The sequence below is a fragment of the Petromyzon marinus genome, chromosome 30 (assembly GCF_048934315.1).
Source record: "Petromyzon marinus isolate PM22_M1 ecotype Great Lakes invasive population chromosome 30, UKy_Petmar_22M1.pri1.0, whole genome shotgun sequence".
In the NCBI taxonomy this organism is placed as follows: domain Eukaryota; kingdom Metazoa; phylum Chordata; class Hyperoartia; order Petromyzontiformes; family Petromyzontidae; genus Petromyzon; species Petromyzon marinus.
Genome location: NC_133696.1, coordinates 11,716,586 through 11,744,150, shown reverse-complemented (window position 1 = coordinate 11,744,150; position 27,565 = coordinate 11,716,586). Strand labels below are relative to the sequence as shown.

General features: G+C 47.7%; 2 protein-coding genes across 6 annotated transcripts in view; one reads left to right on the top strand and one right to left on the bottom strand.

The window, feature by feature from the left end:
• LOC103091698 (semaphorin-3C) overlaps window positions 1-17,559 on the bottom strand; it is a 415,462-nt gene extending 397,903 nt beyond the window's left edge. For 2 of the 5 annotated variants that reach the window (XM_032963566.2, XM_032963567.2), the window contains exon 1: window positions 17,441-17,559. The gene's annotated coding sequence lies outside the window, so the exon portion shown is untranslated. The remainder of the gene's footprint in view (window positions 1-17,440) is intronic. The other 3 variants (XM_076070749.1, XM_076070751.1, XM_076070750.1) reach the window with 2 other exon arrangements.
• A 3,732-nt stretch (window positions 17,560-21,291) lies between these two features.
• The window catches only part of LOC116947615 (protein phosphatase 1H-like), a 112,485-nt gene continuing 106,211 nt past the window's right edge, over window positions 21,292-27,565 (top strand). The window contains exon 1 of the mRNA XM_032963564.2: window positions 21,292-22,566. Within this exon, the coding sequence (XP_032819455.2) occupies window positions 22,271-22,566 (296 nt within the window). The 5' untranslated portion in view covers window positions 21,292-22,270. The remainder of the gene's footprint in view (window positions 22,567-27,565) is intronic.

Below are 27,565 nucleotides of genomic sequence, written 5' to 3'. Positions count from 1 at the left end.
GGCACATGCCCTCCATTGTGTGAGAAAGGCTTTGAGGGTTTGTCAATCGGAATTCTGAACTCTGTATATTCTATAGCAGGGAATGTCATCCTTTAAAGTTATAAATATATACAGGAGTGTACCCTTATATGCATGATCACATTTTTAGAGTTCACCTTTGCAGTATTGCTAACGGTTTAAGAAGTACGTTCAGCATGTATGATAATTGTATTTAAGAGTTGCAGCCGGCTGTCTGGTAACGTTCTCGGCCACACATCATGCAATGAACAATCTTGTTAAGTAAAGAGAGCACTCGGGTTGATCTCTTGCAAGGGCGTTGATGTCCGCTAGGCCAAGTAGTTCTCAACCTTTTGTCGGCTACTGCTGTACCACCTTATTGAATCTTTTTTCAAGCGAGTAACCCCTTGCCTGACCCAACGTGGCTCTGATAAATAAACGTACGTGTAATGAACGTCAGGATTTTAACCATTTGTCCATTTTGTGCGGTTATAACCTAACTAGCTGGTAACCACAATTCGAATAAAAAAAAACAAATTCAACGGGACCATCTGCACGCGTCATGTAATTTGTTTGCGCTCGCTGGTCACTCTTGTGAACCACATCGAAGACGATCAACGAGTTTAGAAAGGCTCTTTGTTACCATGCGGATTCCCGTGTTGTCGTAGTTATTGCATGTTGGCAGATTCATACAACAGGATTATTCACCAGTGACTCTCATGTATGATATAATTTCACAAGTAAATCACATCACGTACCCCCCTGGGACATTGCCACGTGTACCCCCCCCCCCCCCCCCCAGGGGTCCGCGCACCACCGGTTAAGAACCACCACTGCCCTAGGCCATTGGGTCCACTACCAGCTCCGTGTGCCCTCAACATGCGGCGCTTCGTGCAGGCACGGATGGCTCAAACTGCCTCTGGTGTCAGCGACAATCGTTTGTGATGCTTGCACTGGCAGTGGTGCACTAGCAACACAATCTCAACACACGCGTTCATAACACTGCCATGATCAACGGGGTCATTTCCCAAAACGTCGTTTGTTTTATAATCGTTATAATTTAAGGCCTGTGTCATTGCTGAATGTGCTGAGTTGTTTTGTTATTTATTATTATTATCGGTGGCTGCTGGTCAAATTCTCTTCCGCAGCTGAGTTATTTACAGAGCGTTGTCAACAAAAATGTTGGCGCACGTGGCCTGCAATCCAGCACTGGAGGCGGGGGTTGGTGGATCACTGCACAGATGATGTGAAGCTCCCTTCCCGTGGGTGAGCATCGAAGAGGAGCTGGATCCTGGCTCGTCAGGAAAATGCGGTACAGCAAAATGTGGACTCCACCTGCTCCGTTTGTAAGGGATAGAGTGTCCCCCCCTTGCACGCGTGAGTTTTATCCGTGTGCTCCGGTTTCCTCCCACGTGTAAACACTCATGAATTGACCAATAACGCCTTTATTATATACAGGGTGCTAGGGTGCTTCAAAAAATGTTAACACTTACATGGGACTATTGTTTTTAATGGGAGAAGGAACGGATAATCCACTGTAACATAATAACAAATATATCTTAATAGCTTCAAAATGTCAAAGAGTCTCCACTTGTTCGCCACCATTGTCAACAAATGCCTGGAATCTTCTCAGGTGGTCTCCAGAGCACGGAGGCGCATTTTTTGCGCTATTGTTGCACATTCTCAGCGAGAGAACCGCAGAGCTTGGGGCAATTGTTGGCAGCGGCTCATCGCGTGGCTGCTGCGCTCCTGCGCGTCTGTGCTTGCTCCTCGGGCCTCTGAGTCGCTCTCTTTCAAACGAGAGCGAGCGAATGCGGTGCACCGTTACAAGCCGGACATCGTTGTTAGAATGCGAGCAATGAGCGGGGCCGCAGAGGCGCGTCGCGCGGTGATCGTGACGCTCAGCCACGTTACCTGGCCAGGACTGAAGCCGGCGACGTGACGCTCGCCGCGTGCCGACTCGTACACACCGGCTCCAGCCCCCCACCTCGCCCCCCCCCCCCCCCCATTGTCTCCCACTCAAACAATTAGACCGTGGGGCTCAAGGTGAGTTAGCACATGGGAGAATTCTCACCTCGCCTCCTTTTTCGCATTCAAACCGCTCGCACTCCTCGATTCTAAAGATGTTTTGGATCGAAAAGTAATTTCTTAAGAGCTGCTTTTATGTGTTTAGTTTGTAGTCCTTCCCCGGGCACCTCCGATCAGCACGGTCGGCTACGTACGGTGCGAAAGAAGTTCAACGTGCGTTCTCCACTTGGAGTGTGCGGGGTGCAGTGTTCGTGCTGCGCGCGCTGTGCTTGCTCATGCTGATGCTGCTCAACGGGTTAAGAAGTGGATATCAGTCCGGTGTGAAGCGAACGCTTTGGAGGGCGTATACGTTGAGTTCCAGTTCGACTACAGAGTGGACCAGATGTCTTGTGACTCCCATTTAATTCTCTAAAACTTAATGGGGTTTTTTTTTAAGTAAGGTTTATTTAAAACAGAAATGAATACGCAAATGGAACAAAAACAAATGTCGGTTTAAGTAATCGGGAGTCACAAGACATGTGGACCAGCCTGTCAAGGACGTGCCCTTCTGAAGTACCCGACCTTCAAAAGTGATTCTGTGACATTTTTGAGAGGTCGTTTTATGGGCCTGGGTGAAGTTTAACCGGTAGATCTCAGAGTTCCAAATAAAAAAAAAAACGATTCATCAGCTCATGCCACGATACTGACAGCACATTTTAAGACTGTAGATACCAATAGAGAAAGCTACTTCTACTTGTAAAAGAACACATTTTAGATGTGACGCCTACACACGATGGCCTACTAATCAACAACGTCTCACGATGACTGACGACGACGTTGATGAAAATTAGACGACGGCCTTGGGTGCGGATGTCGTCTGTCAAAATCATTTCAATGCGATTTGAAGGTAACCATCCCGCAATAGTTTCCGTGTCCGCGGGCAACTATTGCAACAATCGCCATTGAAAAGGGGCGGTGAGTGTGAATGGGCGTCCTTACAGCTCCTCTCTTCGCACCGCTCCAGAAGCGCTCACACTTTCCTGCCCGACAGCAACGGCTCCGCTCCAGCTCGGGTGACGACGAAATCTCAGATGATTCTCTAGTCACTCTGGAGGAATCCGATGAGCTATGAAGCTCTTTTTTTGTGTCACGCATGCTGCGGATGAAGCCCCTACCTTAGAGCAGCAGTCTCCACCCCGTGACCGCTTACGACGGCTCATCGCTGGACATCGGGGCAGAGCGTGCGGTTTACAAGCTCCAAATTCCGACAGAAGATCCCTCCTTCTCGTGAAGATTAACCTCGCATTATCTTTCGCTTCGACAAATGTTTTGGAATGCATTAAAAAAAACGACGCTTTAAATGTTCTGATGAACTTCAGAAATATCTTTACAAAAACAGAGGAGTTTGCCATTATTTAGGCAAGTAATCTGACAACTTGACATTATTATTATTATATGTGTATAAGACATGTCCTGTATATTGGAAATGCGGTAAATAATTCAGAGGCAAGTTACTGCGTCAGGGTGAAATTTCATTGCAACCCGCTACATTCCGGCGATGTTGAGGCCTCTACCTCCCTGCAGAGTGTCCTGCTCTGCCCAGCTATCACGCCGGAGAATTCTTTTCATCCCCCACGGCACGTCGGCAGCCTGCCAGTTGTCTTGCTGCTGCAGTGTGCTCCATGTGCATACAGACGGACAGCAACAAGCGAATGCCAGCGAATGTGCGCAAGGCTACAATTTGACCTTCGCTCGTGATTTTGCTCGGTACCTTTTGAATCCTGAGTCCAACAGAGTGGACCGTGAGTTTCAAGCAAAACGCAAAGCAATGCATAAAACGGACATCGTCATTTTAAAGAGAACTACAATTATCCCCTTGTGTTAGGTCACCATCAACATACATTTGAGCAAACGTGACCGACTGACAGCAGCAGTGATGCAGAGATGAATAACTGTGGATCGGTTTCATCCTAATCCGGACTCATCGACGCAGTATGGTCACCAATTATAACTTCTGCAATGTCTCCCTCTGGGAAGCACATTTGGGGCCCATTAGCTTGGCAACCAAATGCGACCAGCTGACAGCACCTTTCCATTGGTCCTGGAGCGGCCGCTACGTCTCGTATCTGCATTTAAAAGACACTTGGTCTCAACGGGCTCATACAAATTGGACTCATTAATGTTTAAATTGCAGGATGAGATTGTTCTCGGGGTGCAGCCGTGGTGCGGTGGTTCAGCACACTGCGCCGCGAAGCTGTTCAACCCGAGTTTGATCGCCAGCGAGAAATCAATACGGATTGCGAGCGACATCTGAACCGGTCTGGGATTGCCTCCACGCCAGTCCAAAGCAATGCCAAAGGCGCCACTGCTCATCCGTGCAATCGCCCACGCAGTCCCAAAAACCACTGTTGCAGATGACGTTCATCAGGTTCGAAAGCAGGGGCGCAATGACCTTTTTTAAACTGGGGGGGGGGGGGGGGGCAAGATACGACTTTGTGCTCCCCTCCTACTTTCGCCCGACTCATTTTTACTGAAATAGCTACGGATGTTTTTAACCCCGTATACACAATAATATTTAAGGCTTATAACATTATACATTCTTTTAGTTGCACCGTGTATTGGGTTTAGCGGAAGACAGTCTCGCAGCGACAGTATTAATAATAAAGATGTAAAGGCACGATACTCACAACTAAGTCATTGTGCGTCTTGCTTTCATGCGCATGTCAGTTATCAAACACGCATGGTGGTTCTCAGTAACAAACACCAGCAGTAGCGCTACTTCTGTAGTCTACGCTGTGTGTATGTTTTCGGAAATATACTTTTTAATTTGTAACAATGGGTTTTTTTGGCATTGGTGGTAATTTTTTTTTAAATATTTCTTTGAATAATTGTTCTTTAAAACATGTTCATCTGTTGATTCGGGGACCCCCTTGTGGCCGACTGTTCCCCTATGCGTCGCATCACGCTGCCGCATAACCACCCATAGTTGCTTCCCTGTTCTAAAGCGTGAACGTCATCAAATGTTTTCCCATTTGTGAGATTTTAGCTGGATACTAAATGTGCAATCTAAATGTTTGTCTTAGATTATAAATCCGGAAGTGAACATTGTACGAAGATTATTTAATGGAGTTCAGTGTGTCAGCTCTGGAGTGCGCACGCATTGAGCCAATTGCATTGGGTGACTTGAGATTCTGGGTGGCTTGAGATTCTCGCTGGCTTGAGATTCTCGGTGGCTTGAGATTCTCGGTGGCTTGAGATTCTAGGTGGCTTGAGATTCTCGGTGGCTTGAGATTCTCGGTGGCTTGAGATTCTCGGTGGCTTGAGATTCTCGGTGGCTTGAGATTCTGGGTGGCTTGAGAATCTCGGTGGCTTGAGATTCTCGGTGGCTTGAAATTCTCGGTGGATTGAGATTCTCGGTGGCTTGAGATGCTCGGTGGCTTCAGATTCTCGGTGGCTTGAGATTCTCGGTGGCTTGAGATTCTGGGTGGCTTGAGAATCTCGGTGGCTTGAGATGCTCGGTGGCTTGAGATTCTCGGTGGATTGAGATTCTCGGTGGCTTGAGATGCTCGGTGGCTTCAGATTCTCGGTGGCTTGAGATTCTCGGTGACTTGAGATTCTCGGTGGCTTGAGATTCTCGGTGGCTTGAGATTCTCGGTGGCTTGAGATTCTCGGTGGCTTGAGATTCTGGGTGGCTTGAGAATCTCGGTGGCTTGAGATTCTCGGTGGCTTGAGATTTTCGGTGGCTTGAGATTCTCGGTGGCTTGAGATGCTAGGTGGCTTGAGATTCTCGGTGGCTTGAGATTCTCGGTGGCTTGATATTCTCGGTGGCTTGAGATTCTCGGTGGCTTGAGATTCTCGGTGGCTTGAGATTCTCGGTGGCTTGAGATTATCGGTGGCTTGAGATTCTCGGTGGCTTGAGATTCTCGGTGGCTTGAGATGCTCGGTGGCTTGAGATTCTCGGTGGCTTGAGATTCTCGGTGGCTTGAGATGTTCGGTGGCTTGAGATTCTCGGTGGCTTGAGATTCTGGGTGGCTTGAGATTCTCGGTGGCTTGAGATTCTCGTTGGCTAGAGATTCTCGGTGGCTTGAGATTCTGGGTGGCTTGAAATTCTCGGTGGCTTGAGATTCTGGGTGGCTTGAAATTCTCGGTGGCTTGAGATTCTCGGTGGCTTGAGATTCTCGGTGGCTTGAGATTTTCGGTGGCTTGAGATTCTCGGTGACTTGAGATGCTCGGTGGCTTGAGATTATCGGTGGCTTGAGATTCTCGGTGGCTTGAGATTCTCGGTGGCTTGAGATTCTCGGTGGCTTGAGATGTTCGGTGGCTTGAGATTCTCGGTGGCTTGAGATCCTGGGTGGCTTGAGATTCTCGGTGGCTTGAGATTCTCGTTGGCTAGAGATTCTCGGTGGTTTGAGATTCTGGGTGGCTTGAAATTCTCGGTGGCTTGAGATTCTCGGTGGCTTGAGATTCTCGGTGGCTTGAGATTCTCGGTGGCTTGAGATTCTCGGTGGCTTGAGATTCTCGGTGGCTTGAGATTCTCGGTGGCTTGAGATTCTCGGTGGCTTGAGAATCTCGGTGGCTTGAGATTCTCGGTGGCTTGAGATTCTCGGTGGCTTGAGATTCTCGGTGGCTTGAGATTCTCGGTGGCTTGAGATTCTCAGTGGCTTGAGATTCTTCGGGGCTTGAGATTCTTGGTGGCTTGAGATTCTCGGCGGCTTGAGATTCTCGACGGCTTGAGATTCTCGGCGGCTTGAGATTCTCGGTGGCTTGAGATTCTCGGTGGCTTGAGATTCTCGGTGGCTTGAGATGCTCGGCGGCTTGAGATTCTCGGTGGCTTGAGATTCTCGGTGGCTTGACATTCTCGGTGGCTTGAGATTCTCGGTGTCTTGAGATTCTCGGTGGCTTGAGATTCTGGGTGGCTTGAGATGCTCGGTGGCTTGAGATGCTCGGTGGCTTGAGATTCTGGGTGGCTTGAGATTCTCGGTGGCTTGAGATTCTCGGTGTCTTGAGATTCTCGGTGGCTTGAGATTCTCGGTGGCTTGAGATTCTCGGTGGCTTGAGATTCTCGGTGGCTTGAGATCATCACTGGCTTGAGATTCTCGGTGGCTTGAGATGCTCGGTGGCTTGAGATTCTCGGTGGCTTGAGATTCTCGGTGGCTTGAGATTCTCGGTGGCTTGAGATTCTCGGTGGCTTGAGATTCTCGATGGCTTGAGATGCTCGGTGGTTCAAAGCAGGTTTTGTTTGAAAGGTATGAAGCCACAGAGCCTCACTACATGGTAATTAATCGTGTCCCTATTTGACGTGTAAATATTAATCTATAAATGTTAGTGTGACAAATAAAAAAGAGGCAAAACTTCCCCGTGCAGACTTTTACAGACTGTCGGGGCAAATGCTGTTAGCGAGCACCTATAAAGGTCAGCACGGCACACAAAGGATTGGGTGGCCAACACCACGCCCAGCCACCTTTGTCTCCCAAATGGTGATATTTACACACCCCAGCAGGTACTAATTTAAGGCTGAGTCGACCTAGGGGAGGCCCAGGAACGGCTCATAAGGTCGTTACCAGTGTTGGTGGCCGTGAGCGGGAGTCGAATTCGGGTTGCTAGTTTTGTAGCGCATCATGCTAACCACGGCACCACCGCTCTCCACAAACACACTCTCACACACAAACACTCATATTATTTTTCTTGATCCTGTTGGCTCCCAAATTGCTTTTCATCTGAGCCTTGGCAAAACAAGCATCATTACATCACATTAGTGGCTACGGTGTCATAAAACGGCACACCTGGTGTCTCCGTCTGTGCCACTATATCACAGTGGCCGTATCACAATACTTGAAAAGCAATAATAGGGACAACTTCCCACCGATAAATTTCGATTTAAAGCTTTCGTGACTGCAAGGATTCATCTTCTTTGGTTCTTTCTTTATTTTATTCCCACCGATAGATGAGTTTATTTTCAGTTCATAATTACATGGATATATGTACGAACACAATGCTGTACGCTTGATTTATTCTTGTTAATGTTGAGCTTCTCAGATTGGCCCGTTGTCGGTGCACGCGCCCTTCAACTGGAATGTTTACCAACAAAGCTCAAATTGCCTGTAAACGAGTTCAAACGAATCGGGATAAATCGTTCAGCCACGCCATGTTTTTTGGGACCGGCCCGAGTCTAGCCCGAGCGGCGCTGCCCTGGCGTTGGGAAGGCGATGGAAGCCGTTTGGGGCAGGCGCCAGTTGTTCCCATGGACCCAGAGGCCGCTGAAAGGCCCTCTCGGCCCGGGGCGACCCCGCCCAGGGACGTGTCGCTGGGCACATTAGCTCCCCTTCCGCTGGCATTAAAGATAAGGCAAATAAAGGAGGCCCCAATTGCACGATCAAATGACCGACTGACTGACAGATACTTCCTCAATAATCAACATTAAAGGGATGAACGATTCAGTTAATAATGTAATTACACGTCACTGCCACGGATCATTTACCTGCCCTGGCAACTTGCTGACAGTGAGTGACTGGCCTAAATTGGCACTTGCATATATATACTGTACACACACATGTTGAGTCGTAATTAATTCATATAGACTTCTGTCAATACCAATACAAATATAACTATAGGGTAATTCACTGATTCCTTGAATTTGTAATGTGAAAACACAATCTGCCACGCGATTGAGGTAGGTAATGTGCTGCACGTTATTTTCTATTATAATAATTTATAGGCCTTTGCCAATCTACTGCTGAATAAAGGCATCCCCATGCCGTAACATTGAACATACTTTTTCAAACCCACAATGTCACGAATCTAATTGTAAGATGGTGTCTTTATATATGATCAATGGACAAATTATTTAAGATACGATAAGGCATTTTTTTAAAGCAGAAATTGTGATGGATCAAGGAGCTATTTTACGGAGGAATGTCAGAACGTTCTTCCACCCCCCAATGGAGGTGATGATATTGAGGAATTATTATTTTTCTTTGAGCATGTCAGAGTTTGGACCAAGAGGAGCGCAGCAATGGAGACAGGCGGGGGGGAGGCGCACACACGCCACGGGAACACACCCAGTCGGGTATCCGGGAATGATCAAACACCGGGGGACACGGAGCGGAGCTTTGATTTGAGAGAAAACCGAGCCGAGCACCGCGGGATCTTTGCAGCAGGCAGAAACACACCGCCACGGCATCGCCGGGGATTAGTAAACAGCGGGAGAGTGCTCACACCCATTGCTTCACCAGATTATTGAACACATGACAAGCACGAAGATAAAGACACCCCGAGAATCCTAACAGATTTTTGGAGCAAGTGCTGTTCACAAGCAACTATGAATGCCGGTGCTCGCCACACAACAGCATGGTTTGGCTACCACCATGCCGGACGACCTTTGTATCCCCAGTGTTGATGTTTACACACCATACCAGGTTCTCATTTCAGGCTGAGCCTTCTGGACAAGTGTGAAAACAGGGCTTCAACGCTCATGGGATTCCTCCAGTCTAAATAAAGATTTTGATTCTCATTCTGGGAGGCCCAGGACCGGTTCAGATATCCGTCACTGATCTTGGTCACGAGTGGAAATCGAACCCAGGTCGCTGGGTTCGTCGTGCGGTGCGCTACCACAGCACCGCCGCTTCTCACACCGAATACATAAACAGACACAATCTATTGGCATACCCAGGGATAATAAAACAGCAGAACATTAAATAGTTATTTCCGTTTATGGAGCAAAAGTGAAGAATACATCGTGACTTCGTTCGTGAACACAATTTGGAAATGATTAATCATAAACAACAAAGAGGAATGCCAAAGATAAGCCCTTCGTGTGCGCCCCCAATAATGATCGTTGTGAGCAAGGCGAGGATGGCATCGACTCTCCAGGAAGTACAAAAGCATCGCAGTCCAGTCGACGTGGGGCGCCGTGCTCTCTCTGTGCTTGATTTCAGCATGGGAGCATCGTGTTGGGTCTGGTTACGAAACCCGTCTCAGAGGCACTTACGCTAGCTTGCCCATGAGAAAATTTGTGAACATTTCCACAAGTGTCTGCCCTTGAGTAATGTACGTATGTTGGACTTCTTTCGCACCGTACTTAGCCAACCGTGATGATCAGAGGTGCGGGGGAAGCGCGGCAAACTAAACGCAAAAAAAGTAGTTCTAAAGAAATGAGTTTTCAATCGAGATTGTTTAAAAGTGCAGAGCTCCAGTGGCTTCCTAATATTGGAAGGAAGAGCGTTCCAGACGGCCGCAGAAGCTCAACTAAAAGCGCCTTCGTTCGATGAAAGGCCAAAAGCCGCTGCTGCGAGGATGACCGGGGTTCTCGTGATGGCTAATGCAGCTTGACGAGATCAGCAAGGTAACGTTGCTCGTTTGTGGCAAGCACTTTCTGTGTAATGAGTGCGGGCAATCACCAGCATTGCGTCAAACTATTAAAGTTGTGTGGATGCTGCCGTGGGGGGATGGGTAGCACCCTCTGGACTAGCAATCCGGAGGTCACCAGCTCGATCTCCAGGGGTTGCGGTTGAAACAAAGGTGCAAATGTTTTTAAATCCCCCTTACTTCTGCCCACCCGGCAGCATAACCGTGTACACCACAGTTAATCCATTGGCAGGTGGTCGGGTAAAGTTTAGGTATTCCCACCTATTGCAAGACATATTTCCAGTGTGGAAGAGTAGGCCAAATAGCCTCTACAGGGGCTCTTGACAGCTCCCTTTATTCAAGGCCATTTTTTGCCAGCAGAGCAAGAAATTTAACTTTTACCCTTCATGTAATTAGTTGTTTTGTTATTAACAAAAATATTTTATTATAACACATCTCCACTTCGTAACAGCAACTGAGTGGCCACCTCACAAAAACAACTTGTGTTCATGATTACGAGCATTTTAAGAAGACTGAAACGTACCGTATGTTTTAGTTTTGCCGAGGTTGATGATGAAACTGCAATGGCACTCTTGCAACATTTGCTTTAGGAGATCCGCACGGTTTTATCACTAAAATATTCTCAGATGTTTGAAGAGTGGTTAGGGATTTTTGTTGTTGTATAAATTTGCACAGCATAAACTGTCATTCCTGTGCGACTCCCTCTTTATCTCTAATCTCAAGTCAACAACACTTCCACAGAAATAGTATTTCTTTTAGCATTAACTTTGTTTTTAGGCATGAAATGTTTGTATAAATAAATGATCCTCGCTCTGGAAATTGTCAGTGTCGCGATTTCAATCTCGGTCGATTTTTTTTTGTTCCGACTTGGCAAGAGTCAAACCTATCTCCCCCACCCCCACCCTCTTCCTTTCCAGCAAACAGAAAAAAATTAAACCTATAAAAGTTGTTGGAAAATCTCAGGTGTTGCCGGAATCGTCTTGTTTTGATCAAAGGAAATCATCGCCTAAATCACCACGGCATAACAGAAAAAAATACATACACACCCACACCCTACGGTGTGACATCGCATCCAAACTAAAGATAGTGCCGGCTGGTATATTCCACGCATAAATGTATACATGTTGAAAAGCAGCAATGTGTTTTTTTTGCTATCAAAGTTAACATCTTTACCCATGGGTTGTCCGTTGGCCTCACCTGTCTACTCCTTGGCTGGGATTTTCACAGGTGTTGGCATGACGAACAAATTTTTTTGGGGCAATAAAAGCACTTAATGTGTTTGCGTCAGAGATATTGTCTGGGGAGGTCTGTGCTGAAGGATGACTTGACGTTTCCCATGGTTAGCCAGCGGATGGCGGACATCACTACGGTATCGTCAATGGATTTGTTTAGATTGTATTCAATTCGAATTTTGTACAGGATGTATTCCACTTGAGTAAAAAACAAATTACGGTTGCAGTTTAATTTATAGAAATGTTCACTCACTGTACAATATGCTAAACGTATTATTTTCACGTCTTCTGCTTTAAAAAGACAGGCGCAACACAGATGTGCAACGCTCCGAGCCACAAGCGTTGGTGGAAAGTAGCATTGGGGAATAAAACATCCAGCTGAGAGGCTCCCCCTAAAATGAGCTCGGGAGGTTGGTGCCTCCGCTGGGCACGGTTGGCTATGCATCGGTGCGTTCCAGCGTGCGAGCACTTCCACCAAGCCGAGGTGAGCAGAGGCACCGTTTCCACTGGAGGTGTAGTAATTGCGAGGTGGATGATGAGGCAGCAAACTGACCTCGCCACGGTCAGCGTGGGGCCTCGGGAATAAATGACAACGCTCACCGCCACCAGCGAACAAGAGCGATTCAGCAGCGAGTGCTCTATCCTTCAGGCACCACGACTTTGATTTCTTGAGCCAAGTGAACAGAAACTTTTAATAGCTGGTGGGAAAATAATTATTGCCGAAGCGGGTCTTTTAAATCGTATTCATTTAATTTAAAGGATGTATATATTTTGCTGTTTTAGTATTCGCGCAGCGAGGCGCCCATTCATACCTCTCACCGAGGGGTGCAGCTCCACGTGTTGTCGAGGTGGCCCAGCACGTTCTCTCACCCCACCTGCCACTGGACTACAGTAATGCTCATCGGAAGGCAGTCAAACTGATGTGTTTTAGAATCCCCAGAGCTGGAATTTAACAAAGTGCGCAAACGTACTGCAATTGTTTTTTTTATTATTATTATTATTACACGTTTTTTATTTACTCACTGTCTGTTGTTCTTGTTGTATCCTCAAATCTTGTAACTCAATTTTTACCCACTTCCCAATGTGGTATCGACTGCAAACTTGACATACTTATGTCATACTGATGACAATGCTATATTTTATCACTAAAAATAAATATTTCTAAACAATATTTTTTATGTTATGTTTCGGCTTGGGTCTAATTGTCCACGGTCAACTGACGTTGGCTGTAAATCACCACGGGCCCCTTACGTTGAGGCAAGCTTCGGGGTCACTTCCTGGAGTCGTGGAGTTCTGCCATTACTCGTACGGTACATTTCATTAAAGCCTGTTTTTTTTAAAGTGTTTTTCAATATTACTTTTGTTTGTGCAGTCAGTTGTGATGGACCATGAACTCACTACATATGAGAACCAATTTAATCAGAGGCGGGATTTCTAGATCCGAACCTAGAATCTCATCTGTAGAAGCTCAGTACACTGGCCACCCAGCCACCTTTAGAAATATTAACCGATGCTTATAGTACCGTAATAGTATTACAGCATACAAAGTACATAATTTTTGGGAATCGAACCCAGGCCATTTTTGCTGCGAGGCACGACTGTTACCACTGCGTCACCCTGCCGCCAAAATATCGTCTCCGTGCAAACGCCAGCGGCCGACACGTGGAGTATTTCGCGATCTTGTCAACAACTGGGGCGGGCACTCCCTCTCGGTCCACGTGCGCTTTGGGGTGGCACAAAGTCTCTGTCTCATCGCCCCGCGCCGAGCTGTGTGCTACCGCCCCCTGCTGCCTGTATGTGTGTATGTCTTGGTGTGTACACATACATACAGGGGAGCGGTAGTGGAGGAGTTAGCGCTCTGCGCTACGAACCCGGCGGCCCGAGTTCGATTCTCGCTCACGGCCAACACCAGTGACGATTATCTGAACCGGTCCTCTGGGCCTCCCCTAGGTCGACTCAGCCTCAAATGAGGTGCGGTGTGTAAACATATTCACGAGGGAGAAAGAGGCAGCCTGGCGTGGTGCTGGCCACCCACCCCCTCGTGTGCTGTGCCGGCCTTCATAGGCGCTGCTGCTCGCTAACAGCACAGTATGTTACAGGCAATACGGGGATTTGTGTATGAAGGTTGAACTTCTTTCGCACCATGCCAATGGTAAGTGCTTGCTCGTGCCTACTGGCATCACGCACGCTGCCACCCTTGGGCACAGGAAAACGCCTTGGGCACAGACATTGAAGCGGCTCGGTGCTCTACTGCTTCTCCACGATATATGAATCATAGTTGCCAACCTTACCGAGTTAAGGATGTGTATAATTATTATTTTGATGATGCCACCAACTAAAATGCCGTCTTTAAAAATAGTGTCCCGGGAAACGTAGAACGTGCGAGGGCAGCGTTGCATGTTTATTGGGATGGCACCTTTCCTTGTGGGTTGAGTTAGATGCCTGGTCACGGCTAACATCAGTGGTGAGTGGCGTCTAAAAAACGACTTTGCCCCCCCCCCACCCTTTCACGAACTCGCACTAACCAGTTCGGTGAAGTATGGTCAATCAACCCCCATAAATGACACCGCGTATGAAGGCCTTCATCCAGTAGTGGATTTACGAGGGCTCAAATTAATTGTAATATATATGACAGCAATCATATTAGGGACAATATCATTATATACCGCACAACACTAATTTATGCTTTAAAAAAAATAAAATAAAGTGGTTACATGTTAATTGTGACCATAGTCCCTTTTATTTTAGGAAACCCCCACTTCCTCTGCCCATCTCTCTCTCTCTCCCGCGTGGGGGACACACAGAGACCCCTCCGTTATCTGACGATGCAAAGACGGCAACTCGAGTGGCGCTCCCCCTTCCATCACCAACACGGGCACGGTCTCCGGGCGACACGGGGCACGCGGCGTCGTTGTGATGATCTGCTTAGTCGTGCCCAGGCAAAGTGTCCCAACGCGATTACACAACTCACCCTCCTCGGCTCGGAGCCAAAGTGCTGCTGCGCGCCCGAGGATGAGTTGCGTAACGCCGAGATCGATTCCTTCGGAGTGGCGGCTAGTCGCTCAAGAAACACGATCGCATTGCAGGCGTATGCGGCGGGAGAGAGAGGGGGGGGAGGAACAATACTGCTGTGATCATTTTTAGTCAAGCTAAAAGTTGATTTGAGATACATTTGTGCGGCGTAAAAAAAATGCGTGCAGGAAAAGTCGCGCGATTCAAGGACTCGAGTTACAAGTGGGCCAGTGAAGAGGCAATTCTGAGTTCAGAGGAGAATATGCAACATAGCAGGCATGGGGTGCACATGCATGCTCACGATAATTGTGAACACTTGAGTTTGTTGTTGTGTGTGTGTATGTGCCTGCCCACCACTGCCACCGTAGTGCAGTCGGACCAAGGATTAATCACGTGGTTTGCATAGAGCGTGAATGGAACATTCGGCGTGCTTTCCATTTACAGAGTACAGAGCCGATTACTAATACCCAAGGTCTCTGAGGTTTGGTCACGCAGCCGTGAGACGTGTGAGAGTCACGCCGAATATGTACATAGTGCATACCTCAGACAGGCTGTGTATGATTTTACAGCAGATGTGGGGAGATGGATGTGTTGATGGACATGGCCATTTTAATTTCCATAACGACCTTGCATGTGTTGTCGTCGTCACGATCATAACTGCTGCAGAATGACTTCGTCTAAAAAAATACAACGTGAAAAATACCGACTCTTTGGCAGAGTAATCAAAAATGTTTCTTCACTGCCAGAAAAAAAATCAAGAACTCGAAAGTGTGTGGCTTATCAATATTAAGATGCAAACATTGTAGAGCTGAAATGTACGTCATGTATACACGTAGAGTAGAGCTCCTTTGTCAGTCCACAGCTGGATGAGGGCCTCCTCGTGCCATGTGGGCCGTGACGGTAATGAGACCATACTTCACCATGGGGGTTGGTGAAGGCAGAACCGCATGCTGTACTTGTGAACACAATGAAGTAAAAAAAAAATCTTCACGTTGCACTTCCTTATCCGTATGGTCGATGTCGACGCACAGCAACAACCACCATTTCACACTCAGGTGTATCAAGCCAAGATTACTGCGTCCGGAGCAGCGGAATTCTATCGCCGTGATGTCTCCTTTGTGGTTGTGGATTGGGGGGCAATGCGTCGTTACACGTTGTACGGTCTGTTCTGGGTGACCCACACATTTGCACACTGCCGGAGAGTTTTCTTTATTAATATTCCATTTGTGCATCAAACGAGCACTGTGCAGGCTGACACACTGCTCAGCTCCTGAGATTTGACGACATTGGGCGCATTGCGGGTGAGTTTGTCTCACGCGAAAGCAATCAGAGTGACGTTATCCCATCGTCTTCCCTTGAATGCCTATCTTTCTTAGGCACCTCCGATTAGCACGGTTGTCTACGTACGGTACGAAAGAAATTCAGCATACAGTCGTACATCAGCACTGCGCCTGTCGTGTGTACAGTACCTATACAAGGGGGTACACGACACTCGGAGGCACCAAACGGAAATTCTGACGCTTTCTCGAAAAGAGTCCCCCCAAAGGAGTGGGCTCTAATGGGGCCCGGAGGGTGGCAGAGAATGCACAGAGTTAGGGTCATCAGTGTGAGCTGTAGGCCAAGTGCGTGCGCGTGTAAAACTGTCCACATGCGTCAAACACAACACACACGTCGTGTGATGTGACCGCACCGAGACACCTCTCTCCAAGACCCTCCATCGGATAGGGTCCCAATCAACATTCGTCAAAGCATCTCACTGGATTTGGCCTCAATTATTTCCGTAAAAGGAAATGGAACTCGCGCTGATTCATATGAAATGTAATCAAATTTACGCTTCGATCTGGGACGCTCACACGCAAAATGTGTTCTAAAAATATACAACTTCGTACTGCAATGAGATTTTCTGGGCCAATTTCACAGCGATACTGTTTATATCAGCCTAATTTAACGTGACGAAATGATTCACATTTGCAGCGTGCTATGTTTGCTCAGCGTGTTGCCGATTTAATTTTGCAACGCTGGATTCACCCACCACAATAATTGCGACTCGTTCTCGTGACATTGACTAAATTAATATATAGGGGTGATCTTCTTTGGTTCTTTCGGTAAAGTCACGTAGAATGAGAATAAATAATAAAATAACATAATAACATTCTCACGACGTGACCAGTCACAAGCTAATCCCTCAGCTATTTGATATGTAAACCCCCTTTGTCAAGGTGCCTCACTTCTCCCAACCAGCTTAAAAGTCGCTACGAATCTTAACATCGTTCATTGAAGCTCTGTCGTTCCGACAGGTCTGCACCTTTCCCCTGAAGACGGCCGCTTGCGTTGTGGCCGAAACGTCGTGAGAATTGTATTGTGTTATTTAATTATTTTATTCTCATTCTACGTGACTTTACCGAAAGAACCAACGAAGATGAATCCTTGCAGTCACGAAAGCTTTAAATCGAAATAGAGGGGTGATTTAACCCGCTCGAGCTCTGCCCACTGTGCAGATGTCACGAGGCTATTGTCACGGAAGGCAACTCGAGTCAATGTGCTCTGCCCCGGGGGGAAAAAAACTACCCCAAGGAGTTACGATGGATTATTTTCTTTGAAGCTAAAGCACATCCTTACATCTCAACAAAGATAAAAGTGCAGGTCTGCAATTTCCTGTTTACGCCACTGCTGACAGAAGTTACGTGAGATACACCTTGTGACATTCCAAAGGAAAGACATAGACGCCCAGTAACCACAATGTCACACAATCACAAGCGAAGTGGTGGCAGAGTCAACACAGGTCATAAAATTCACAATCCCGCAATGCGCGAGTCGATAAGAAATACCTTGGAACGGACGCAGACGTTTGAAAATCCCGTTGTGGTCGCTTGCACAGGCGACGTCAGTGCCGTACTCACTATCAAGAGGCAGTGTTTGTGCCGTCCGTTGATGATTTTGTAAGCCCGGCATGTCCGTGACGTGGCACATTGATTGCAGTAAGCCGTCACATTTTCCTCTGGCAGGATTTCCACACATTTCACAGAGTCGGATGGGGTGGGAATAGATTGCATGCGATACACAACATTGGAAGGCACAAACCAAAATAACAATACAGTAGTACTGTAGATACCACAGTTCTTATCAGTTCACAGGGTACATTTATTCGCCATATAAGTGTGCATACACAATACTTAAATATTCATGGAAATAAATATGAAAATAAAGAAACAGGGACATTTATTATAATATTTAGGACTAATTTATTATTCCCTGATCTTATCATTGTGTTTAGTTATCTGGTTACACCCAAGTATGAGATGTTATTGCGGTGAAGTTATTAAACGTGTTTTTCGTCAAAGCTTGATGTTTTTGAGGGTTCCGTGTTAGCATACCAACAAAGCAAAACAAATTCCAATTTACAACTCATTAGCCCAGGACATCTCTATCCCACAGTGATCTCTCTCTCCCACGGAGACCGATTTACACGTCCTCGACAGTTGAGTGTGATTGGTGAGTTTGGAAGGATTCTTTTAAACAAAACAAGGATTTCTTAAATCGAAATGCGACGATGCAGCTAGTGAGAGTGCTCATGTTAACGTCTTCGACACCACAGATAATAGGGGTTGTGGATGAGCTTCACACTATGCTCATGTAAAAAAAAGACAAAGACCCCCCGTATAGTCTGAACAGACTGTAGGGGCAAGTGCTGTTAGTGAGCACCTATTAAGGCCGGCACGGTGGCACACGATACGGTGGGTGGCCAACACTACGCCCAGCCGCCTTTGTCTCCCTAGTGGCGATGTTCACACATCGCACCAGGTACTCATTTGAGGCTGAGTCAACCTAGGTGATGCCCAGGACCGGTTCAGATAATCATCACTGGTGTTTGCCCTGAGCGGGAAACGAACCCGGGTCGCCAGGTTCGTAGCGCAGCGTAGCACTAACCGCTATACACTGCACTTGGCACACGCAGACATAAATACACAGACGCGTATAATAACATTGGCAAGGAGCCTAGCTGAATACATACAAGTCTACAACAATAGAATACTTTTACACCTCAATTACAATTTGATGCTAAATTGTCTCTTCTGTATGATAGCTTGACCAGCAATTCTATTTAACAATCCGTTTCTTTACCTGTTTAATTCGGGCAATACTGACCTTAAATGTGTTCAATGCTTCTATAAATAATTGTGTAATGAGCGGTATAAAGGTTTTTTTTCCTCCCAGCTAACTTTCGTATTTTTTTTTTATATAAGCAGTTGTCCTTGATCTGATTTCTATTTGGTTGTTGTTACTCTGATTCATATTTGCTTCCCTGCTGTACTTTATTTTATTTCATTGCTTTGTCATATTGGTGATCCAGGTCACAATACCCTTGAACTCTAATATCTGATAATGGTATCACTTGTTCTTTACCTGGTAAGATTAAACAAATAGTTTAGTTGTATTTGTATGTCAATTTTCAACGGTTTTACTTAACTTGACTCCTGTGTCGTAGTCAAATCTTGTAATCAAAAGTTAGTCTACTTCCTGTTGGCCAATCAATTCCAAATGTTGCACGCGTACTCAGATCCGGTGACAGTGCATGCAATTAACATTTTGTATGGACACCTTATTATTTATATATTTTGTGTAGGTCAAAAACGCCGCGGTCCCTAAACTCTTGAATCGCCTCTCTCAAGAACCAGGCGCCACGTGTCTCAGGCGCGCCAGTTGTGAATAAAACCGTTGATTAAAAAAACACATTCCTGCGGAGGGAGCTGGTAGGAACGTTGGGTTGCTCGGTCAATGGCCAGGGTCAACGGCGGCACCACGTGGTGTATTCCACAAATATGCCCGACCGTGAGGGCGGGCACAAGCCGGCGTGAGTAGGTTAAACGTTGAGTTTTATAAGGGCACCACGGGGTGACCAGCCCCTCCCCACCCAGCCCCACCCTCCCCACCCAGCCCCTCCCCACCCTCCCCTCCCCACCCAGCCCCTCCCCACCCTCCCCTCCCCACCCAGCCCCTCTCCACCCTCCCCTCTCCACCCTCCCCTCTCCACCCAGCCCCACCTCTCCCATTTTTGGATGCACGACGGACGGACGAACGGACACAACAATCCCCTGTGGGCTGGTGTAGTAACCAGGAGGTTCCTACCAGTAAAACTTTCTTTAAAGGAGTTTATTAAGTAATTGTTTAACTTTCCCACACGTTGCATTGCTCGCGTGTTTTTGTGTTATTAATTGTCGTGACACTCTGACCCGCCTCGACTGACATCTATGAGACAAAACGACCTTTGAAGCTCATCGGATTCCTGCAGTCGAAACAAATATTCTGATTCTCACTCGGAAGGGAAATGCCACGGGGAATTATGATATCACAGGAATAGACGGGCGAGGCCATCATTTCTGGTGGCTGGAGAAGCAACCTAGAGATGCCACAGTGAGGATCGCATGGTCGACCATTAGAATAACATTATCATGGGATCTTTTTTGACAGTATCAAATGATGAAGTAAAAATAAGAATATTTTTTACATGCAAACTAAATATATTGCCAGAGTATGTTTTGTTTGCATGTTCACTCCAAGCACGCGTGGTTAATGCACTAACTTAATTCCTTGCAAAATCTTTGTATTTGGTGTTTGAACATCTTTACACCTGTTTTATAAAGGGTACATAAAACAGTTATATATTTTTCAAGAACATTGCCCTTCGAACGCAATGCAATTACGGCAACAGTAACCATATCAGGCCACCAGAGGGCACTAAGTAGACATTCATAAAATCGCGAATTCACGAAAGAAAATTCGAATTGCTCTATTCTTATTCATGAATCTTTGGTTATACAGCCATAGATTCGCTCTTGGTGTTTTTGAACTTTGTACCTCTACTCAGCAACTATGAAGAAAAATCACTTCCTCTTCAAGGTCACTTCTCACGATGGTTAGCAGATTATCTTTAAAAGACGGCACGCAGATAGTTTCAAATAAAATATTTCCATTGAAATATTTGACTTTACCGAAAGACCCAAGAATATGAATAGGAATTCCTGCAGTCACGAAAGCTTTAAAGTCAATATACAACATAACTCGCAGACAAGACGTCTTGTCTGCATTTGTGGTCGAAGGACCCTCGTCTGAGAGAGTCATTGCCCATGACATTCTGGAAGTTCATTCACCAGCATTGGTCCAAGCAAGCTTGACTACTGATGAGACACTGTGCGTTGAAACGGGCCCAGCGTTTGCTTAGAACTCTACCGAACTGCTGAAGCTGTGCACTCTGAGAAGGGAGCCTGGGACGCGTAAGCGAAGCACTGGCACGGCGTGTGTGTGTGGAGGGACAGCTATGATGAAGACCCTACGTCTTCATCTTGATTTGTCTTCTCCATCGCCACCGTCGAGGGGTGGGTGATGCGTCTCGACACCCCGCCCCCAAAACACCCCACGGCCCCGCCCTTACTTCACATTGCCCCGCCCCTAACACCCCATTGTCCCGCCCCTACCCCTCATTGCCCCGCTCCTACCCCTAATTGCCACGCCCCTACCCCCCAGTCCAGGCCCCGCCCTATAACCCTTCGGTCCCGCCCTTATTCCATCTGGTCCCGCCTCTAGGTCCCCACGGCGCTGAGGGATCCACCCCTTAGGGCTCCGCCCTCCATACCCACAGCCCCGCCTCCAAACCCTATAGCCCCGCCCTCGTGCCTTCAGGCCCCGCCTCCAGCGACCAGGTCTGGTGTCACGCTGTCGGTGGGGAGCGGGTGTTGGCTCCCCGGGTCGGTCTCCCCGCGCCTCCCGCTCCTCGTCTCCTCCTCCTCCTAGCCGGGGTGTGCAGCCCCCCCCTCCCCCCCCCCCCAGCAGCAGCGCACGCCCCAGCCCGTGCGGGGTCTCCGCCAGAAGCGGCGAGCCTGTTCCGGGGGGGCTCCGTCTCCCTCCCTCTCGCAGTGTCACTGCCCGCTCCGTATTGTGCCCCCCGCACAGCCGCCGCGTCTCCCCGCCCCGCAGCCGATCTCTCTCCCCGCTCGCTGCGTCTGCCCGTACGGCCACGGTCGGGCAGAGAGGTCTCTCCCAAGCCCCGCCGCGTCTCCCTCTGCCCACCGCTGCCCACCGCTGCCCGGGGACACCTGGCAGGGCAGTGGCTCCACCTGGAGCGGTCAACGTGGACGCAGGGCGCGGCAGAAGGCGAAGTGACCTCGAGGGAGGGAGCCAGGCGGATCGAGCAGGAGCCGTTGACGCACCGGCCTGGCGGGAGAGATCGCGAAGTGCCGAAGGAGTCGGGACGGGCCCTGCAGTGAGCCGGCGCAGAGAGAGAGCGAGAGAGCCGGCGCAGGCGCACACGGAGCCTGAGCAGAGACAGAGACACAGAGAGAGACACCAGGGATCGGGCACACGTAGCCTGAGCAGAGACACAGACACAGAGACACAGATACAGAGACACAGATACAGAGACACAGATACAGAGACACAGATACAGAGACACAGATACAGAGACACAGATACAGAGACACAGAGACAGAGACACAGAGAGAGACAGAGACACAGATACAGAGACAGACACCAGGGATCGGGCAAACGGAGCCTGAGCAGAGACGCGGAGACAGAGAGACAGAGAGAGACACACAAGGGATCGGGCACACGCAGCCTGAGCAGAGACAGAGACACAGAGAGAGAGACACACCAGGGATCGGGCCATGCTGAGCCGAGTGCGCAACGCCGTGGCGAGCCTAGTGGGGGGGATGCTGCCGGGCTCGGCTGACAGTGGAGGAGGAGGAGGTGGAGGAGGTGGTGGTGGAGGAGGTGGAGGAGGAGGAGGTGGACACGGCGCGGAGGGTACCGAGGCGCTGTCCGTGCGCTTCCCTTACTCGCGCCCAGAGTTCCTCAACCTGAGCGCGGACGAGGCGGAGTGCTCCGCGGACCACCTGGTGCGACCCATCCTCATCCCCAGGGAGGGCGGCCGCAAGATGCCCTGGGCCACGGGATACGCAGAGTAAGCGCTGGGCCTGGGGCTCGTGGTGGTGGTGGTGGTGATGTCGCAAATGAATGTTCGCCCGACGATGGCTGTGGTGATGTGATGGAGAGACGCTGGCTGCCATGTCTGGCGATGGATGTGCACGGCTGTTATGATTGGCCAGTGATGATGATAACCCATTCAGATGTCGTGTTGGATAATGATGGCTCTGGCGACTTAAGAGTGGTTGGTGGTATTGGAGATGTGGGGAGCGGTGGCGCAGCGGTTAGCGCGCTGCGCGACGAACCCGGCGATCCCAGTTCGATTCCCGCTCACGGCCACCAACACCAGTGACGATTATCTTAATCGGTCCCGGGCCTCCCCTAGGTTGACTCGGCCTCAAATGAGTATCTGTAAACATCGCCACTAGGGAGCCAAAGGCGGCCGGGCGTGGTGCTGGCCACCCACCCCCTCGTGTGCCGTGCCGGCCTTCATAGATGCTCGCTAACAGCACTTGCCCCAACAGTCTGTCACAGGCAATACGGGGGATCTTTGCCTTTGATGATGGAGGTGGTGGTGAGTATGGTGGTGGTGGTGATGAGAAACATTGTGTCGGTACGAACGGTGGCATTGACAGTGATGTCTTGGGTATGAGAGCGCTTGCTGGTGCCGATTTCCTGATGCGTTGTTGATAGCGTCACGGCAGAGATGTGATGCTGATTTACAATGCTGGAGGCGGGGTAGCTGCGTTGCGATTACAGCGGTGATAGTCATTTGTGTTGTGGCAGTGGTGCCCTGTCGTGCGAGAACGATGAACAGGTTTTGTCACTGGCCATTGTGTTTTGACGATGAAAATGGTGGGGTCGATGGTGGCGTTAGTTTTCCTGAAAATGATGGCCCATGAAGTTGATTACTGAATTGTGCATTTTTTTTGCTCATTTAATGCTCCGGGTACCAGATGTAAATGCACATTTTTTTAGAGCTGCCCTCCTGTAATTTGTCATTTGACATGCAAGACCAGTAAGCCCATTTACTCGACAGCCTTGGGTGTTCACTATACGGTGCAGTACTGTACAGGCTGATCAATTTGTAGGTACCAAATAAGACGTAAATCCTCTGCACATCTCCCACCGGGCTAGATACGCGTACTAAACATTTTAACGCTTCCTCTGTAAGAAAAGGATCCGCCGTGTTCACACTGTTCAATCACTTGTTGAGAAGGAAGGGGACAGGGTCGCTGGACATCAGTGTAATACCAATAAATTTGATCACCGTGTATATCTCCCATCACCAACCATGTGTAAGGAGGGCAAGCTAAGGTCGACCTTAGTAACACTGGGTGCCTGATGATAACTTTCACTCCCCATTAACCCTGCACTTGCATTTTAAGCCAGTTGCTGCTTACGCAAAGTTGACCGATAACCCGCCGCTTGTCTTGTATTCGGACGCCCGTGTCTCGCGTAGCACTCAACGTCCTAAAAGGCGAGTGCACAGTGCACAGAGTGAATGAGGCACACCGTTTTAGGGCAAATGCTCAAACTCATTAAAGGGCAAATTATGATCAAGGACCCCGGGTGCGTGCGGCTCATTTGCCTGTCAATCAATAGCCCTGGTGCCGCGTAATAGCAGTCACATGTGGCACCTAAAGTGACCGGACCACGCTTTGAAGGAGGAGGGCATCGGACACTCGGACAGCGGCATCCGTTATGTAAGGTCTAACCCTCTCGACGTGCCAGCTGGTGTGGATATCATCGAGGATTAATAATTATTACAGGCTCTCTGCCCTCCACGTCGCCTTGTATAAATAGCATGATGGTTTTATCGCAGTCGGGGGGAGGTGGGGAGGCCACTGAGTGGGTTAGCTGTGCAAACCCCACGCTGTTGTGTTTAACGTGATGCGATTAGTAGAGTGACGTCTCATCACTGTTTGTGCACCACGCATATGTCTGCGTGGCATATACCTGTGATTAGCACGGTTGGCTACTACGTACGGTGCGAAAGAAGTTGAGCATACATACGCCTGTAGTTTGTATTACAGGCGTGTCTTGCATAACGAGAGAAATACGTTTTGCGAAAATTGCTCGGTAAGCGAAAACTCCTTACACGATCACTGTTTTCCCATTGACCCTCATGTTAAAAGCTGAGCAGATATGTTGCAACCCCACCAATTTTCCACTCTTGAACAACTTTTTTAACGTGAGAAATACGAATTGTAAATTTTAAATAAAGTAATACTCTTATATAAGCGCACAACTTTATCTGTGATGAACGCTGCACTTTTCGTCGTTATCATGCAGGGGGCGCTGCAGACCTACGCACCCCCTGCATGAACGACGGAGGCGCAGGGACAGACGTTCGATTACGTTGGAATCAATCTGCAGACGGCGGTCTTCTCGCACGGCCAGTTCTATGTCGCCTTATCTCGATCCCGCAATTCCAAACAGGTGAAAGTCCGCATCGAACCGAACCCCCAGCAAGGCCATCTACTTAAACGACGAGAGAAAATTCACACGAAATGTCGTTTTCAATTAAGTGTTACAGATGTAAAATGATAAGCTTTTCATCTCTCTGTATAAAAGGGAAATTTGTGAATGTGTGTCTGTTCGAAATGTTTAGCATACTTCCAAACATGCAACAAACTTGAAATTTGGCATGTGGGCAGCGTCCAGACTGTACACAATGCAAAACGTCTAAAAATAGACTTTGACTTTTGTATTTTGGGGGGGAGGGTCACAATAATGCATATATTTTGCATGGCAAGTGAGCTGTGACGTCACACCTGTGATGTCACCCGCATGCGGCAGCGTCACGCACTGTGCCTGCTGACGTCACGCATCCCCCCCACCCTCCGCGTAGGCCGTGTATTAATCCAAGACAAGAATCCAAGTCTCGGGCGAAGCCGGGTAGTGAAGCTCGTGAATAAATAAAATTATCTATTCAAAACATAATACAATTCAAAGATGTTTCATTTTAAAACTTCAAAACGGAGCATCGGGTGCTTGCGTCGTTCGCGGGCAATTTTTTTCGCGACTTTCCTGGCCGAAGGTCGTAAATGGTGCGCCCCCTGCCTGATCGATCGGTCTCCACTCGCTAAGCGAACATTTTTCTCGTTTTGCGAACAAATGGGTCTGAAGTCATAAAATGCCCGTTATAGTGAATTCTCGAAGAAAGAGCGCTCGTTGAGCGAGACACGCCTGTTTTAATACCAATCGGGGGGATTTCAGTTGAGGCATCATGGGCAATAATTTTTCATGTCTTGGTTTTGGAGGATGTTTTACCATTGCCCATTGCTATGAGTAGTTAATATAAAACAGGTTACTTTATATATTTGGCAATTTCAAAATAATTCCCCATTACAAGCAAATGCTCACTATTTTAGGGCTGATATTTGCTGGGTTATGAAATTAAAATGGTTACTGTGAAGCTTATTTGGTTGGAAATAAAGTGGTTCCTTAATGGAATTGTTGAAAAGAATTTACTTTTCATATATTTTCGGTAAACATTTTTTTTTGTCATAAATGCAAAACTCTATTGTCCCAACATGAATCCGTTAAATGTAGCAATATTTAAATATTTTCTATTCATTCGTAATTACTGTAATTACTTTTGGGTTCAAATCTATTTGTCACGTGGACAAATATGCCAACTGAATTGTATTATCAGCAAACCAGAATGTTTCAAAGCAAGCATCGGTTTTGACAATTTTACGACGTTTCTCTGGAGATTACAACCCAATATCCATCAGGCGTTGGCACGAGGTCCGCTCTCGCGGGAATGAACACCCAGGTTCAGCTCCTCAATAACAGGACCCGGAATGTCATCAGGCCAGTCATGCAGATGCACCGATTTAATGACCTAGAGTTGGTTGCTGACTGATTGGTTGGTATCGGCAGGTTAGATTCGTTTCATACGGTTAATCTATTTATCGGTCGGTGAAAATATGGTTTCCTCGCTTACATTATTACGGTGTACTGTGTTGGTAATGAAGCTGGAGTTTTAATGCTATTCTGATTTTAGTTACGCGTTAATTGGTTACTATTGTGAGGATTGGCGCTATGAGGACTTAACTTGTACAGGTTGATCTTCTTTGGTTCTTTCGGTAAAGTCACGTAGAATGAGAATAAAATAATAAATTGATAAAATAAAATAACACAATAATATTCTCACGACGTTTCGGCCACAACACAAGCGGCCTTCACAAGCGGCCTTCAGCTTGTGTTGTGGCCGAAACGTCGTGAGAATATTATTGTGTTATTTTATTTTATCAATTTATTATTTTATTCTCATTCTACGTGACTTTACCGAAAGAAGCAAAGAAGATGAATCATTGCAGTCACGAAAGCTTTAAATCGAAATATGTACAGGTTGATTTAAATATATTCTGGTATTAAATTATCATAACATATCAATTAAGTTGGGGTTTTCCCAAACTACAGCCCTCGCGATCCACCATGCTACGTCTTGCCCGCGTTTACGAATTGACTCGTTCAACCACGAATTGACTCGTTCAACCACGAATTGACTCGTTCAACCACGAATTGACTCGTTCAACCACGAATTGACTCGTTCAACCACGAATTGACTCGTTCAACCACGAATTGACTCGTTCAACCACGAATTGACTCGTTCAACCACGAATTGACTCGTTCAACCACGAATTGACTCGTTCAACCACGAATTGACTCGTTCAACCACGAATTGACTCGTTCAACCACGAATTGACTCGTTCAACCACGAATTGACTCGTTCAACCACGAATTGACTCGTTTAACCACGAATTGACTCGTTCAACCACGAATTCACTCGTTCCACGCTGCACGCGCCCGATGATTGTTAAACACGTCTCACGTGCTGCGCTCGGAATTCACGCCGTCTGCGTTAATAGAGCCGGTTTGAAATCAAGATTGAGATCTCAAGTGTGCGAGTAGAGGACTGTAAGTGTTCCACGTGATGCAGACAGCCTTGATTGCTTAGCTCGTCACGTGGGACGTGTTTAAGAATCATTGGGCACGTGCGGTGTGGAACAGGTTAATTTTTT